General features: G+C 34.8%; 1 protein-coding gene across 1 annotated transcript in view; it reads right to left on the reverse strand.

The window, feature by feature from the left end:
- Nucleotides 1-15,209, reverse strand: part of LOC134807045 (SH3 domain-binding protein 1-like) — a 29,436-nt gene that overhangs the window by 12,189 nt on the left and 2,038 nt on the right. Inside the window, exon 4 of the mRNA XM_063780506.1 lies at nt 4,697-4,800. Within this exon, the coding sequence (XP_063636576.1) occupies nt 4,761-4,800 (40 nt within the window). The 3' untranslated portion in view covers nt 4,697-4,760. The remainder of the gene's footprint in view (nt 1-4,696; nt 4,801-15,209) is intronic.

Consider the following 15,209-nt stretch of genomic DNA (forward strand, 5'->3'; position numbering starts at 1 on the left):
AAAATTGGTATAGCACAGTATTCAGATTGTCCTTTGTAATGTTTTATACTATTCACATTTGTATTTAATCACAAATCTGATACAATTTAGCCAAACCTTCAACACATTTATGAAGAGAGCACTACCGAGACTTTATACAATGGAATAAAATAACAAAATGTGCTGACAGCATTCTTCCACTCAAAGAGGTATTTATATTTTTTATTCTAATTCTTTAATTTTATTTTTTAGCACTCAATGATAGGGAAAATTACTGGAAGTGTGATTAAGGCTATTATAAGATACATAAACTGTATGGCATAAGCATTCTCAACTCAACTTCACACTCTACATCGTTTTATCAACTTAGTATGCCAGCTTTTTAAGTTTGGTGGAATCTGGTATTCCACACCTACATGTCTCTGAATCCCATCCGTGTACTGATGCCAAGATGAACTGAACCAGGGACGAATTTTTCTCTTATATGGAAACATGAATATATTCCAAACTGGAGTGAGCTCTCATCAGCGGTTTGCCTATGGTAATTATTTTGTGCCTTGTAATGGGTCATGTAGTATCCTCATAAGGGTGCGTCTGAGTCCTAGACCCTCTCCCATTCCAGTACCTGTAAATATCACCTTATTTTGAAATAGGAGCTTTACAGATATAATAAAGATCTCAGGGTGAGATCATCCTGAATTTAGAGTGAGTCATGGGTATTTGGGACACAGAAACACAAGCAAGGTCATGTGAAGATAGAGACAAAGGTTAGAGTTATGCTGTCACAAGCCAAGGAGTGCCAGGAGCCAACAGAATCTAGAAGAGGCAAGGAAGGATTCTTCCCTAGAGCCGTCAGAGGATGTATGGCTCTGCCTCCACCTTGATTTTGGTCTTCTGGCCTCTATAATTGAGAATTTTTTTTCTTTTTTTACTATTTTAAGCCACAAATTTTGTAGCAATTTCTTTTGGCAGCACTAGGAAACTAGTTAATACCTCTATTGTTTGGTTAAACAAAGAACACTATTAAGTATTTTTAAAACAATGTACATCAGTGTTGATTATGGTAAGCATACAGTTTATAATCAGATAGGTTTCTGTGTAAAATTTCATGTTATTATATTGATTTGTTTTAACCATACAAGACTTGTTTGGATGTGGTACCATTGAATACCATCCCCATTCCCTCCTGTCCCACAGCTTTCTGAAATGTATGGGGCTTTGTTCTAGACTGAACATTCCTTTTCCCTCAAATTTCATATGTTAAAGCCCTACCCCACAATGTGACAGTATTGGGAAGTGAGGCCTTTGAGAATTAATTAGGTTTAGACAAAGTCATGAGCATAGGGCCCTCATCAATGGAATTAGTGTCCTTATAAGAACAGGAAGAGAGTCTATAGAGTGCTCTCTCTCTCTCTCTTTCTCTCTCTATCTGCTATGTGAGGATACAGCAAGCCCGGAAGAGGACCCTCACCAGGAAACAAATTCGCTAGCACCTTAATCTTGCACTTTCCAGCTTCTACAATTGTGAGAAATGTCTGTTGTGTAAGCAATTCAGTCCATGATATTTTGTTATAGAAGCCTGGACTGACTGATAAAGGCTGGAACATGCTGGAGAGATGGTACAAAAACTAATTTTAGAAAAATATTTTAAGTTGTAAGATCTGAAGCAAAAATCCCTTACATATTACCATTTACATCACCAAATTACTCCATTTACAGTATAAATTAAGGAAATTTATGTTTTATTCAAGCCTTTTAAAATCAGCACACCCACCTTGCAGAAGTAATTAATAACCCATGATTATTAATTATGTTTGCCAAGTTAATTTTCATCCAGTATTCCTTGCAGGGAAAGTTTGAAATCGATGAATCATCTCCCTTTTGAGATGTCACTTGTAGAACTAAAGGCTACCTATAATTTCTGTAATTGTTACTCTTTAATGGAACTTTAAACTTCTAAGAAAAATATTTCAATATATTGTTAAATTGACTTCAATGACTAAGATTGTGGTGGAGAGGATATTTCCCCAAACTAACTCTTTCTCTGACACTTAGGGGTTCACTGTAATAGTAACACCTTGCTAGCAATCATCTGCTAGTGATTTGCTCATGGAAGAAGAAGGCTAAGGAAATTTAGGTTTGATGACCTTTTTCAGAGTTTCTGGGAAAGCAAAACCTTCTCTCTACTACTCACTGCAAACAAGCATGTTGTGCAAGCTACTGCTGCCAACCAGGTCACATCCATTAGTGAAGTCAATGCTGTGGAGAGAGACATTCAAACCTGGGTCACTGATAGTATCATTTTCAATTTCTGACCCAATCAATTCTGGGGCTTCCAATTCCTCTCTCCATGGTCTTATGTGAAATAATACATTTTTTAAACTGTTGAAGTCATATTGAGCTGAAATTTCCCTTAATTACAACTCTTAATATTTTAACTATTTATGCTAAGTTTCTTTGTTCCAGAAAAAGTACTTTAACTCGGCCGGGCGCGGTGGCTCACGCCTGCAAGCCTGTAATCTCAGCACTTTGGGAAGCCGAGACGAGCGGATCACGAGGTCAGGAGATCGAGACCATCCTGGCTAACACGGTGAAACCGTGTCTCTACTAAAAAAAAAAAAAAATTAGCCGGGCGCGGTGGCGGGTGCCTGTAGTCCCAGCTACTCTGGAGGCTGAGGCAGGAGAATGGCGTGAACCCAGGAGGCGGAGCTTGCAGTGAGCCGAGATCGCGCCATTGCACTCCAGCCTGAGCAACAGAGCGAGACTCCATTTCAAAAAAAAAAAAAAAAGTACTTTAACTCATTTTCATTTTTGTAGGACTTGAATTTTTTAGGACAGTTTCAGTTTCACAGAAAAATTAAGAGGAAGACATAGAGATTTACCATATATATGTAGTAATATATATTATATATGGTAATATACCATATATTTCTCTCTCTCTCTATATATATATAAAACAAGCATGTGGAGGCAGGGTATATTATATATATATATACACACACACACCCTGAAATATATATATATACACACACACACACACACACCCCCTGACATAATATGTATATATAATATAATATATATTATATATTATATTATATATGTAATATATCCTACCTCCACATGCATGGCCTCCTTCATTATCAATATCTTCCTCCAGAGTGGTACGACTGTTAAAATTGCCTCGCTTACATTAATACAATTTTATTACCCAGTGGTAAATATACATAACATAAAAGGTACCATTTAATCATTTTCAATTCTAAAACTCAGTGATATTGAATACATTCACAATGTTGTATAATTAACACTGTTTTCATAACTTTTGTATCACATCAAACAGAAGTTCTGTACCATTAAGCACTAATTCTCCATTCCCCTTGCCCCAGCCTCCATGCCCTGGAAACATGCAATCTGCATTCCCTCTGCATGAATTTGACTATTCATGATCTTTCATATAAGTAGAATCATATACTGTTTGTCCTTTTGTGTCTGGCTTATTTTATTTAGCATAATGTTTTCAAGGTTTACCCATGTTGTAAACATGTATCAGAACATCATTCCCTTTTTATGGCTAAATAATCTTCCCTTGTATGTACATGCCACATTTTGTTTATCTACACATACAGGTTTGTTTTCACTTTCTGACTCTTGTGAATAAGAATGAGTGATGGTATCTGGTGTGTGCATACAGCCATTTTCTTACTAAAGGCCAATAGCATCAAGCAGTCTACTAATGGTTGTTATTTATCTGATTAGGATCCAGAGTTCCAAAAAGGTTAATTCTTATTTTTTCCAGTTTAATGGCAGTTTTTGTGGAGGGATTGACTTCTATAACTTCCTATTCCAATCTTCTAAAATCCACTTTAAAAGAATGGTTTAAATTGTGTGCTTGTAGGATGAAATTGATAAACAATTATTTTAATAACTTTCAAAATTACATCATAGAGATAATGTCCTTTGACTATTGGGTGTTCACATATTTGGCATGTTATGAACAACCTTCTGGAAGATAAAGGCCTTTTATCTCATACTTAATATTAAGACAGGAACCAGTGTGCTAGCAATGGCTTTTGGGTTTGATGTGATATATTTGTATGTAATGATTTTTTAAAACTTAGAGAGAAAAATCCTCTCATACAAAACAAAATAGTTTTTACTGTTATGAGAAAGTAGTTATTAATTACTTATAAAACATGCAAGTATCTTTATGATATCTGGTGATTTATTTTTCTCCAGCCATCTTGTCTTGTTGTTAGTGGGGAAAAAAATAGGGATGCTCTTTATCTATGAAAATGTGAAAAGTATATACACGTTTTAACTATACATGGTTTCCCTAAAAATTCTTCTTCTGTTTTTAATCCTCTACAATGATCATTGATATGTACAAATAAATATTGATGATAGCAACTGAAGGATCATTTCTGCTGTTATCAGAAATTGAAAATACTGTGACAGTCTATCAATAGAGAAATGGTTATGTACATTATGATACATAGCATATGTCCATATTTAGAATACGTACCAAATGTATACAACAAAGTACAATGAATACATGATTATACTAAGATGGATAGGCATGGATCCACATATTACTCTGTTTGTACATGGTCTTTTCCAAACAGAAATACAATGTAAGAAAGAAGAAAAGAAAAATAAAGAGAAAGAGAATAAAGGCGACAAAATAAAATATAAACCAGGATGCATAAGCTGGTCTCACCTTAGGGCTGGAACACCAGTAAAGCTTCTCTTCTCTGGAAAAAGCTTAGGTCTCTGAAGTTTTCTCAGTGCATCATAACTGACAGCAGCAGGAATATGGTTTTGCTAAAGGCAACAGAAAAGCAAAACAGTCTCAAGATTTAAATATTAATCCAAAGGTTAAACTTTTTACCTTAATGTTGCTGCTTTCTGTATGCACATCCCACAGGATGCAGGAAGGTGGAAAGGATGAAGGAATGTGGAAAATGTAGAAAATTAGAAAATAAGGTAAATTTAAAAGGGAATACGACTAACATTCATTCATTCACATTAAGCTCCTACCTTGTACCACATTCTATTGTAGACACTGCGGATATAGCAGTGTAAAAAAGAAAATAAAGAAAAATATGCCTTTTTGGAGCTTACATTCTCTTGGAAGGAGATGTGTAACAACATAAATAATTTATATAATATGTTAAGTGTTGCTAAGTGCTATGGAGGAAAGTAAAGCAGACAAAGCAAATAAAGAACACGAGGAGGAGATATAATTTTAAGTAGGGAAATAAGGAAGGCATGATGGAGACAGTAGCATTTGAGTGAAAGACTTGAAGAAGGTGATATGGTTTGACTGGGTCCCCCACTAAATTTAAAGCTTGAATGGTAGTTCCCATAATCCCCACATGTCATGGGAGGGACCTGGTGGGAGACAATTGAATCATGGGGGCAGTTACCCCCACGCTGCTGTTCTTGTGATATGAATGAATTCTCATGTTCTCTGAGGGTTTTATCAGGGTTTTTCCCCCCATTTTGCTTGGCACTTCTCCTTGCTGCCACCACGTGAAGAAGGATGTGTTGCTTCCCCTTCCACCATGGTTGTAAGTTTCCTGAGGTCTCACCAGCTGTGCAGAACTGTGACTCAATTAAATCTCTTTCCTTTATAAATTACCCAGTCTAGGATATGTTTTTATTAGCAGCATGAGAAGGAACTAATCCAGGAGATAAGGAAACAATTCAGGGAGGAATTTGAAGACAGGTGTTTTCAGTCAGAGAAACCACGTACAAAGTATCTAATATGAGAGTGCTATGGTCTGAATGTTGACAACCCCCCCCCCCATTACTGTTGAAATGTAATTCACAGTATGATACTATTAAAAGTTAAGGTCTTTGGAAGGTGATTATGTCATGAATACAGAGCCTTCATGAAGGAGATTGGTGCCTTTATAAAGGATGCCTGAGGGGGTTGGTTTGTCCCTTCCACCATATGACGACTCCACCATGTGAAGAAGAAGATGGGTCTATGAACTAGGAAATAGGGCCTCATCATATATGGAATATGTGAGCACTTTGATCTGGGACTTAGCTTCCGGAACTGTGAAAAATAAATTTCTGTCATTTATAAGCTACTTAGTCTATGGTATTTTGTTATAGCTGCTCGAATGGGCTAACACAGAGACAATTCCCAGCCTGCCCAAAGAGCACCAGGAAGTGTTGGGTACAGCAAAGCTGGAACAGAGGCATGAGGGGAAGAGCAACAGGGCTGTGATCAAAGAGGTGTGCCTGGTGGGGAGCATGAGTAGAGCTATATAATCTGTACAATAATGACTCAGAGTGGAATTAGAAGGCCTTAAAACTGAGTGAGCAGAGTGGCATGATCTCTATGATACTATGTTATATTCTTGCTTGGGTATTGAGAATAGACTGAAGGTGAGGGCTAATGCAGAAGCAGGAAGGGGGATAAAAATTCAGATGAGACATGATTTTGGCTTGGCCTGGGTGGATAACAGCAGTAGTAAAAATTATTTAAATGTTTTGAAGGTGGGTTTGCTGAGAAGTAAAGGATGTGTGGAGAAAACTGGATTGAGAATTGTATAAGGACTGTATTGTATATTGTATGAGAGTGTAGATCCAGGATGAGTCACAGTATTTTTGAAGTTGTAGTAAATGGAATGAACTAGGAAGATAGAAGTTAATGTTCAGAAGGCAGGAGACTTAAAAGCTAGATTGTAAAAATTTGCAATTAGGAGTAATAACGTGGTTTGAGCTGAGATCATGAGATTGAATAGCTAGATACTGAAGATAGCAAGTACATTGGAAATGACGAGGTCAAATGTCAAAGAAGATAAGTAATTTAAATGAGACATCAAAATAATGGCAGTAAGTCAGGTTGTAAAGACTTCAAAGAATGAGGGAAAGTGACTAAACATTGGGAGAGTGATCAATATAATCAAATGGTATGAGATTCCAAGCCGGAGGGGTTTGAGGAGAAGGAAGTAGAAGTATTCTGCAAGAGGACACTTATTTTACTTCTAGAGGCAGTGGTTAGAGCGCTGAGGGTGAGAACTAGTCTGCACTTAGGGGGCGACATGAGAAGCAGCAGCATCAGTGAGAGACAGATGACAATAAGAATGAAAATGTAAAGGGAAAATTGAGAAACTTATAAAAATTGAGATTCTTCTATGCACTCTGTACATTTCTTACAGAAGCTTTCAACGCATTTAATTTCATTTAAATCTTGCAATACTCTTGAGAGATATTATCATTCCCTTTTTACCAAAAAAAGGCTGAATGGCCAAGATCACATAAAATCACATAAATAATAGAAGTCAAAAGTATGACTTTAACCCATCAAGTGTTATAAGAACCACATAATCTTCAATAAGTTGAAAGTATCTTAATTAATTAAATTAAAAAAATTAATAAAAATTTTTTCAAAAGATGTATTCAAGTTATCAATTTGAAGAAAAATGAACATATTACTTAGAAACAGCCCTGGATTAGAGTCCCAATTATATCACTTAATAATTGTGTGGTTTAGGTAAGCCATGTAAAGTTGCTGTACTACTTAAATTTAAAATAAAGACAATTTCACCTAAACATAAAATTGTTGTAATGTTATTGTGCAGTTATAAATCACTTATTAAATTATAAATTTATGATAAGTATTAAACAGAATACTTAATTTTAAGCCATAAGGTCTTCTATTAGAAAAATATTCAAATATAATGTGATACATCACTCATTTTTATAAAGAAAAATATAAATTTAATTATAACCTTAATAAAAAATTTTGGAGGTGCATTACCAAGGCTAAATTTATATTTCATAAAATGAACAAATTTAACATGTGTACCTTAACTTTATGTATTTCTGCACTCATATTCACACCAGCCATATCAAGATAAAGAACAGTTTCACTACCACAGAAAATGTTGTGCTGCTTTATTCCAGTCGATAACCACTGGTCAAATTTGTCTGGAATCATATAGATTTTATGCTTTTGTGTCAGACCTATTTTACTCAACATGATGTTTTGGAGATTTATCTATGCTGTTTTATGTGTCAATATTTTATTTTGTATTGCTATGTATTATTACTCTGTAAGTCAATATCATAATTTATCTCTTCTCCACTTTATAGATGTTACATCCAGTTTTTGCCTACAAAAAAAACCTGCTGTGAATAATTTTATATCGGTCTCTATTGTGTGAATACACACCCTCATTTATTTTTGGTACATACCTATAAATTGAATCATGATGTCATTGGGTATGTGTGCAGGTTAACTTTATAAGAAATTGCCAAACTTCTTTAAAATATAGCTGTAAATTTACTCTCCCACCACAAATGTATGAGATTTTCTTTGCTTCATAACCTCTTCAACACTTGCTATATTCAGTCCCCAATTTTCTTTCTTAAGAGATGGAGTCTTGCGCTATCACACAGGCTGGAGTGGAGTGGCACAATCATAGCTCACTGCAGCCTTGGACTCCTGGGCTCAAGCTATCCTCCCATATCGGTCTCCAGGTATTTAGCCATTTTAATTTTACCAGTTCTCTTGGATATGTAATGACATCTCACTGAGGTTTTTATTTTCATTTCTTCTGATGACCAACTATGTTCAGCACATTTTCTTATCCTGATTCCCCAGTTGGCTGTCTTCTTTTATGAACTGACCGTTCAAGTCTTTTGCCCACTTCTAATTGAGTGATGTATCTTCTGCATAACAATTTGTAGGATTTATTTACTTTCCATAGAAATATTTTGTCAGGTCTATGTATTTCAAATGTGTTATCTAACTGTGACATTTCTATTCATTTTTCATTGAGGTAAAAACATAACTTGTGATCTGTCCTCTTAGTAAGGTTTTAAATGTACAATATAGCACTGTTAAGTATATGCATGATGTTGCACAGAAAATCTTTAGAACTTATGCAACTTACACAACTGAAACTTTATACCTGTTGAACAGCAACCCTTCTTCCTCCTGCCCCTAACCATTCTATTCTCTATTTCTATGAGTTTGACTATTTTAGAAAGCTCGTATATGTGAAATCATGCAGAATTTATCCTTCTGTGACTGGCTTATCATGATATCCTCCAGGTTCATTCATGTTCTTGCAGATGGCAGAATGTCCTTCCCTCTTAAAGCTGAAAATATTCCATTGTATTTATACACCACATTTTCTTTATTCATTTATGTGCTGATGGACATTTAAGTTTTCAAATTTTGTTGTTTTGTGAGTAATGCTGCAAAGAACATGGGTATGCAGGTAACTCTACCACATCCTGATTTCCATCCTTTTGGACATATGCCCAAGAGTAGGATTGCTGGATCATATATTGGTTCTATTTTTAGTTTTTCTAAGGAACCTCCATACTGTAATCCACAGTGGCCGAACCAATTTACATCCCCAGCAAGAGCGTACAAGGGTTCCAGTTTCTCCACATCACTGCCAACACTTGTTATGTCTTGTTTTGTTTCATAATGGCTCTCCTAATGAGTGGTAAGTGTTATCATATTTTGGCTTTTATTTGTATCTCTCTGATCATTAGTGATGTTGAACATCTTTTCATATACCTTTTGGCTATTTGTATGTCTTTGAAGAAAATCTATTCGATCTTTTTGCCCCCCTTTTTAAGTTATTTTTTTCTGTTGTTGTAGGAGTTCCTTATATATGTAATGAGGTTTTTTGAATAAATGAATATGTTTAATATAGTAAAAACATTAACACAATTTTTATTTTATGTTTAATACATTTTCTGCTCTAGAAAAAAAATCATTATTTATCTCACCCAAGATCATTACGATGTTCCTCAAAGTATTCTTCTAGAAGCTTTAGCATTCATATTTAGGTCTGTGATCCATCTTACATTGAATTTTGTGCATGATATGAGTGAGATATTAAGATTAATGAAAATGCTAATTATAATAGATTCTCAGGTCCTAGCCAAAGCTTTTGTATATTGGGATCTCTTGAGATCTAGGTTATTTAAAGGTAATAGACGATCAGTATTGATGAATTTGTTTTCTTTTTCTATCTGGTGATTCTCAACCCTTGTTCCATATTAGAATCAAGTGGTTTGCTTGCTTGCTTCTTTTTGTCTTTGCTTTTAGTAGCACTGCCTCAATCCTACCTTCAAAAATTCTAATTTGATAACCTGGACATCAGGATTTTTGGGGAGAAGGGGACAGGGTCTCATTCTGTCACCTGGGCTAGTGTACAGTGGCATGATCATAGCTCATTGCAGCCTCAAACTCCTGGGCTTGAGGGATCCTTCTGCCTCAACCTCTCACGTAGCTTGAATTACAGGTGTGAGCCACCATGCCTGGTGACATTGGGATTTTAATGGGTCTCTGGGTGAGTCTAATATAAAGCCAAGTTTGGGAATCATTGACAAGCTCCAAAAGCCTGGAAAAAATGTATACATGAAGATAGAGGTTAGTGTTACTCTCTCCTTGGATGAAAACCCCCGACAAGTTTTATTGATTTATTGGGAAACAACATTGGAAGCAGTTTCTCCTCTGCCTCTTTAATCCCTTGGCCAACGCAATCTTGAGTTAAGCGCAGTCTCACTATTAAGTCTTGTAGGGTGAATACATCTTTACTTCAAGTTTTCATCCACTTTATCTTCATCTCAGAGAATTATTGTGAAAAAAAAAGTTCTCAGTGTATAACTCATATTAAGTAAAAGACATGTAATACATTGTAATAATTCAGCAAATATTGCTTGTGGTGTTTTACCTACTTTACACTTGTGGAAAATTTAAGGAAAAATTTTAAATAGTTCTACATTATTTTCATAGAAGAATCACAGTAAAATAAGAACTTTGCAAGTCCACATTTTACTACGTTGCATTATTTGAAAAGAAAACTAATTTTGAAGTGTCTGATGATTTCAAAACACGGTTCACTATTATTTAATTAGTGAAAGGAGATGCATGCGAGGATTTGAAATAGAATTTTTAACACTGACTTAGATACTTTCTCTAAATGTATTAGACATAAAAGTAAATAGTATTTACGTATTTGTTTGTAAGATGCTATAATTTTAAATTTAAATGTCTATGTAGCTTTTTCTGAAGGAAGCTGTTCTGACATTGTGGAAGCAATTTTGGGACATTTCTCTTACTTGATTGATTCTTTTCTTATCCAGATGCTACCCATTTTCAAGATTGCACAAACTCCACTTCTATAAGGGAACTCAGCCCACAAGGCTCTCACGTACATCAGTAACATCTATATCTTTATTGTATTACATATGCCTTGCCCTATCAAATGAAATTATATACCACGAAGTCAGGATCATATCTCAACTCTTCTGTAAACTCCACAATGCATAGCATAGTGTTACTCATGGAAAAATCAAATACTTGTGATTGAAATGGGTTAACATTCTTCTCATGTTAAGGAACATACTTCTTTAATTGTACCTGTTGTTATGCCGGGTGTAAGACTTTTTCTTTTCTCCTGAGTTGATATCAATAATTTAAAAACATATAAGAATTGGAGATAAATGGGGAAACAAACAATTTATGAAGGTCAAAACTATGAAGTAAATTTCAGTTCATGGTTATTTGGTAGAAATACTAGGTTGGAGAGTATGGTTCACATTTGAGACCAAATTAAATATTATTTAATAGATTTCTTTCACACTTAGTTGAAGGAAAGCATGCAGTAAAAACCTAGCTTGACCAAAAACCTGACTTGCTCTTGGCAAAAATTGTGGTGGAGAGAGAGAGAGAGAGAGAGAATGAATAACCTCTACCCTGTGGGAGGGTCTTTCCATTGCAAATGACGCAAGTAGAGAATCTGATGAATCCGAGCCTAGGAAAGTCAAAAAGGAAGCAGATTGGCATCCAGTCATTGAAGACAATAAACCTGAACACTAAGAAGGCATGATTAAATAAATGTCAGGTTCTGAACAATTAAACTGGTTACTTCGGTTACATTGAAGTAAGGAGAGAATACCTTGGAGTCTAACATAGTTTTCCAAATAAAAAGATAATGAGGCAGAAGATGACATTTTGTTTACTAAATTTTCTAGTTCATATTGAATAGTTTAATTAGAACTTGAAAGCCAAGGTCTCAGGGAACCATTTTTAAAGTGCTTTTCAAAGAGCTCATATTAAAATAATTATATGTAAATAACAAATAATTAGATATGAGGCTCACAAATGAAATATTTATGTTCATATAATATGGCTAATGTATGGTAACAATAGTATTAAATCTATAGATCTATGATGGGAGAATTACTAGAGAAACAATAGTAGGTCTCCCAATCCATGAGCATGGAATGATTTTCCATTTGCTTAGGTTATTAGTTTTCAGCATACAATTCTTACACATATTTTGCTAAATGTATTTCCAAGGGTTTATTTGTATAGTATTGTGAATATAATTATTTTCTTGATTTTTTTAAGAGATAGAGTGTCTTCCTCTATCTACCAGGCTGGAGTGCAGTAACTTGCAATCATAGTTCACTGCAACCTTGAACTCCTGGCTCAAGTGACCTTCCTGCCTCAACGTCCTGAGTACCTAGGACTGAGAGGTGAATGCCACCATGCCTGGCTAATTTAAAAAAATAAATAAATTCATAGAGAAGAGGATCTGTCTTTGTTGCCCAGGCTGGTTCTGAACTCCTGGCCTCAAGTAAGCCTCCTGACTTGGCCTCCCAAGGCACTGGGATTACAGGCCTGAGCTATTGAGCCCAGCCACTTCCATTTCCTGATGGCTTTATTGATGTATTCTTCATTGCATTGACTATAACTTCCAGTGCAATATTGGATAGAATTAGGGAGAGTAAATTTTATAGACATCTTTGGCACGTCACCAATTTTGAGGGGCAAATATCCAGTCTTTCACCATTAGCTATGCTGTAAAATGTAGTGTTTTTGGTTGTTGTTGTTGTTGATGTCCTCTATCAGGTTGAAGAATTTCCATTCTATTTTTTTTATTAATTCACATTAGATTCTGTCAAATCCTTTTCCTGCATCATTGAGATAATCATTTCATTTTAGTTCATTTTATAACATAGTATATTACATTACATTTTGTATTTAAAATACAAAAACAGTCTTGCATTTCTGGGATTAATTTCACTTAGTCATGGAGTGCAATCATTTTTATATATGGTTGAATTTAGTTTGATAATATTTTATTGGAGATTTTTGTGTCTATATCTGTGAGGTACATTGATCTATAATTTAATTTTTATTTTTTCTTTTTAAAAATTTCTTTTTTTCTTTCTTTCTTCATTTTTGCTTTTGAATATAGGCCTTATAACATGAATTGGGAAGTTTCTTTTTCTATTTTCTGAGTATGTGTATCATTTCTTCACTGAATATGCAAAATAACTTACCAGTGAAGTCATGTGGTCCTGTATATTTCCTTATGAAAGACTTTTAATTGCAATTTGACATATTTATTCAGATTTTCTATTCATTTTTATTTCAGCTGTGGTAATTTATATATTTTTAAGACTTTCTACCTTAAATATAAGTTGTATAATTTGTGGTCACAAAGTGTTTCATAGTATTTCCCTTATAATTCATATATTTGGATGGGATGGGGGAGGATTGATAGTAGTAACCTTTGCTCCTGATTTTGGTAATCAACACATTATCTCTTTTTTCTTTCTTTTTTTTTTTTTCTTTTTTGAGACAGAGTTTTGCTGCTGTCGCCTAGGCTGGAGTGCAATGGCAGGATGTGGGTTCACTGTAACCTCCGCCTCCTGGGTTCAAATAATTCTGCCTCAGCCTCCTGAGTAGCTGGGATTACAAGCACCCGCCACCATGCCTGGCTAATTTTTGTATTGTTAGTAGAGATGGGGTTTCACCACGTTGGCCAGGCTACTCACGAACTCCTGGCCTCAAGTGATCCACCCGCCTCAGCCTCCCAAAGTGTTGGGACTACAGGCGTAAGCCACCATGCCCGGCCTTTTTTATTATTCATCATCCAAGTATTTCTCAATTTTGTTTATCTTTTCAAAGATTCAAACTTTGGATCTTTAAATTTCTTTATTGTTTTTTGTTTTATTTTCTGTTTGATTGATTTCTGCTCTAATCTGTATTATTTCTTTGTTTTTCTTGCTTTGTGCTCAGTTTATAGTCTTCCTTTTCTAATTTCTAAGGTTGGGAGAAAGAATTATTAATTTAAGAACTCTCTTTTTAAAATAACCTTTAAATTTTGATATAATTGTAGATTTACTTACAGTTATAAGAAATAATATAGAGAGATTTCTTGTAACCTTATCTCAGTTCTCCCAGTGGTAACATATTGCAAAAGTATAGTACAATATCATAACCAATATGTGGAGATTGATAATAGTCAACATACAGAATATTTCCATTACCACGGAATCCCTCATGTTGTTCTTTCCTAGCCACATCTATTTTCCTCTTTTTCACCTCATCTTTAACCCTTGATAACCGCTAATCTTTCCTCCATTCTCATAATTTTGTCACTTCAATAATGTTCTACAAGGGAAATTCTACATCATATAATCTTTTGTGGTCAGATTTATTTACTCAGCATAATTCTCCGAAAATTTATGGAAGTTGTTGTCTATATCAATAACTTGTTTCTTTTTGTTGCTAAGTAGTGCTTCATTGCATGAATGTAATACATTTTGTTTAAACTTATTCACCCCTTCAAAAATGTCTGGGTTGTTTCCAGCTTGGGGTTATTAAAAATAAAGCTGTTCTGAATATTTGTGTAAAGTTTTTGAATTAAAGTGGTTTTTAAAAATTACTCTGCTGTAAATGCCCAGGAGTGAAATCACTGAGTCATAAAGTCATTGCCTGTTAAACTGTTTGTTTGCTTTTTAAAGAAATTATCAAATTGTTAGAGAATGGCTTTGTTATTTTACATTCCCATCAACCATGCAGCAGTTATGTAGTTTCTTTGCAGCCTTGCTAGCACTCAGTGTTGTCATTATTTTTTATTGTAACTATTCCATTGGGTATATATTGAAATCCCATTGGGGTTTTAATTTTTCATTCCCTAATGGCTAATGATGTTGACGTCTTTTCATGCTCTGATTTTCCAAACATATATTCTTTTCAGTGAAATGTATATTCATGTCTTTTGCCCACTTTCTAATTTGACTTTGTTCACTCTTAAGTTTTGAAAGTTCTTTATATATTCTTGCTACTAGTCTTTTTCAGACACATGGCAAGCAAAAGGGGAAGGAAGGAGCACCTTTTTACTGTCAAGTTGAGATGAAGGTCAAGGTTCCCCATTAGGCCTCCT

Source organism: Pan troglodytes, chromosome 8 (genome assembly GCF_028858775.2).
Source record: "Pan troglodytes isolate AG18354 chromosome 8, NHGRI_mPanTro3-v2.0_pri, whole genome shotgun sequence".
NCBI classification, from domain to species: domain Eukaryota; kingdom Metazoa; phylum Chordata; class Mammalia; order Primates; family Hominidae; genus Pan; species Pan troglodytes.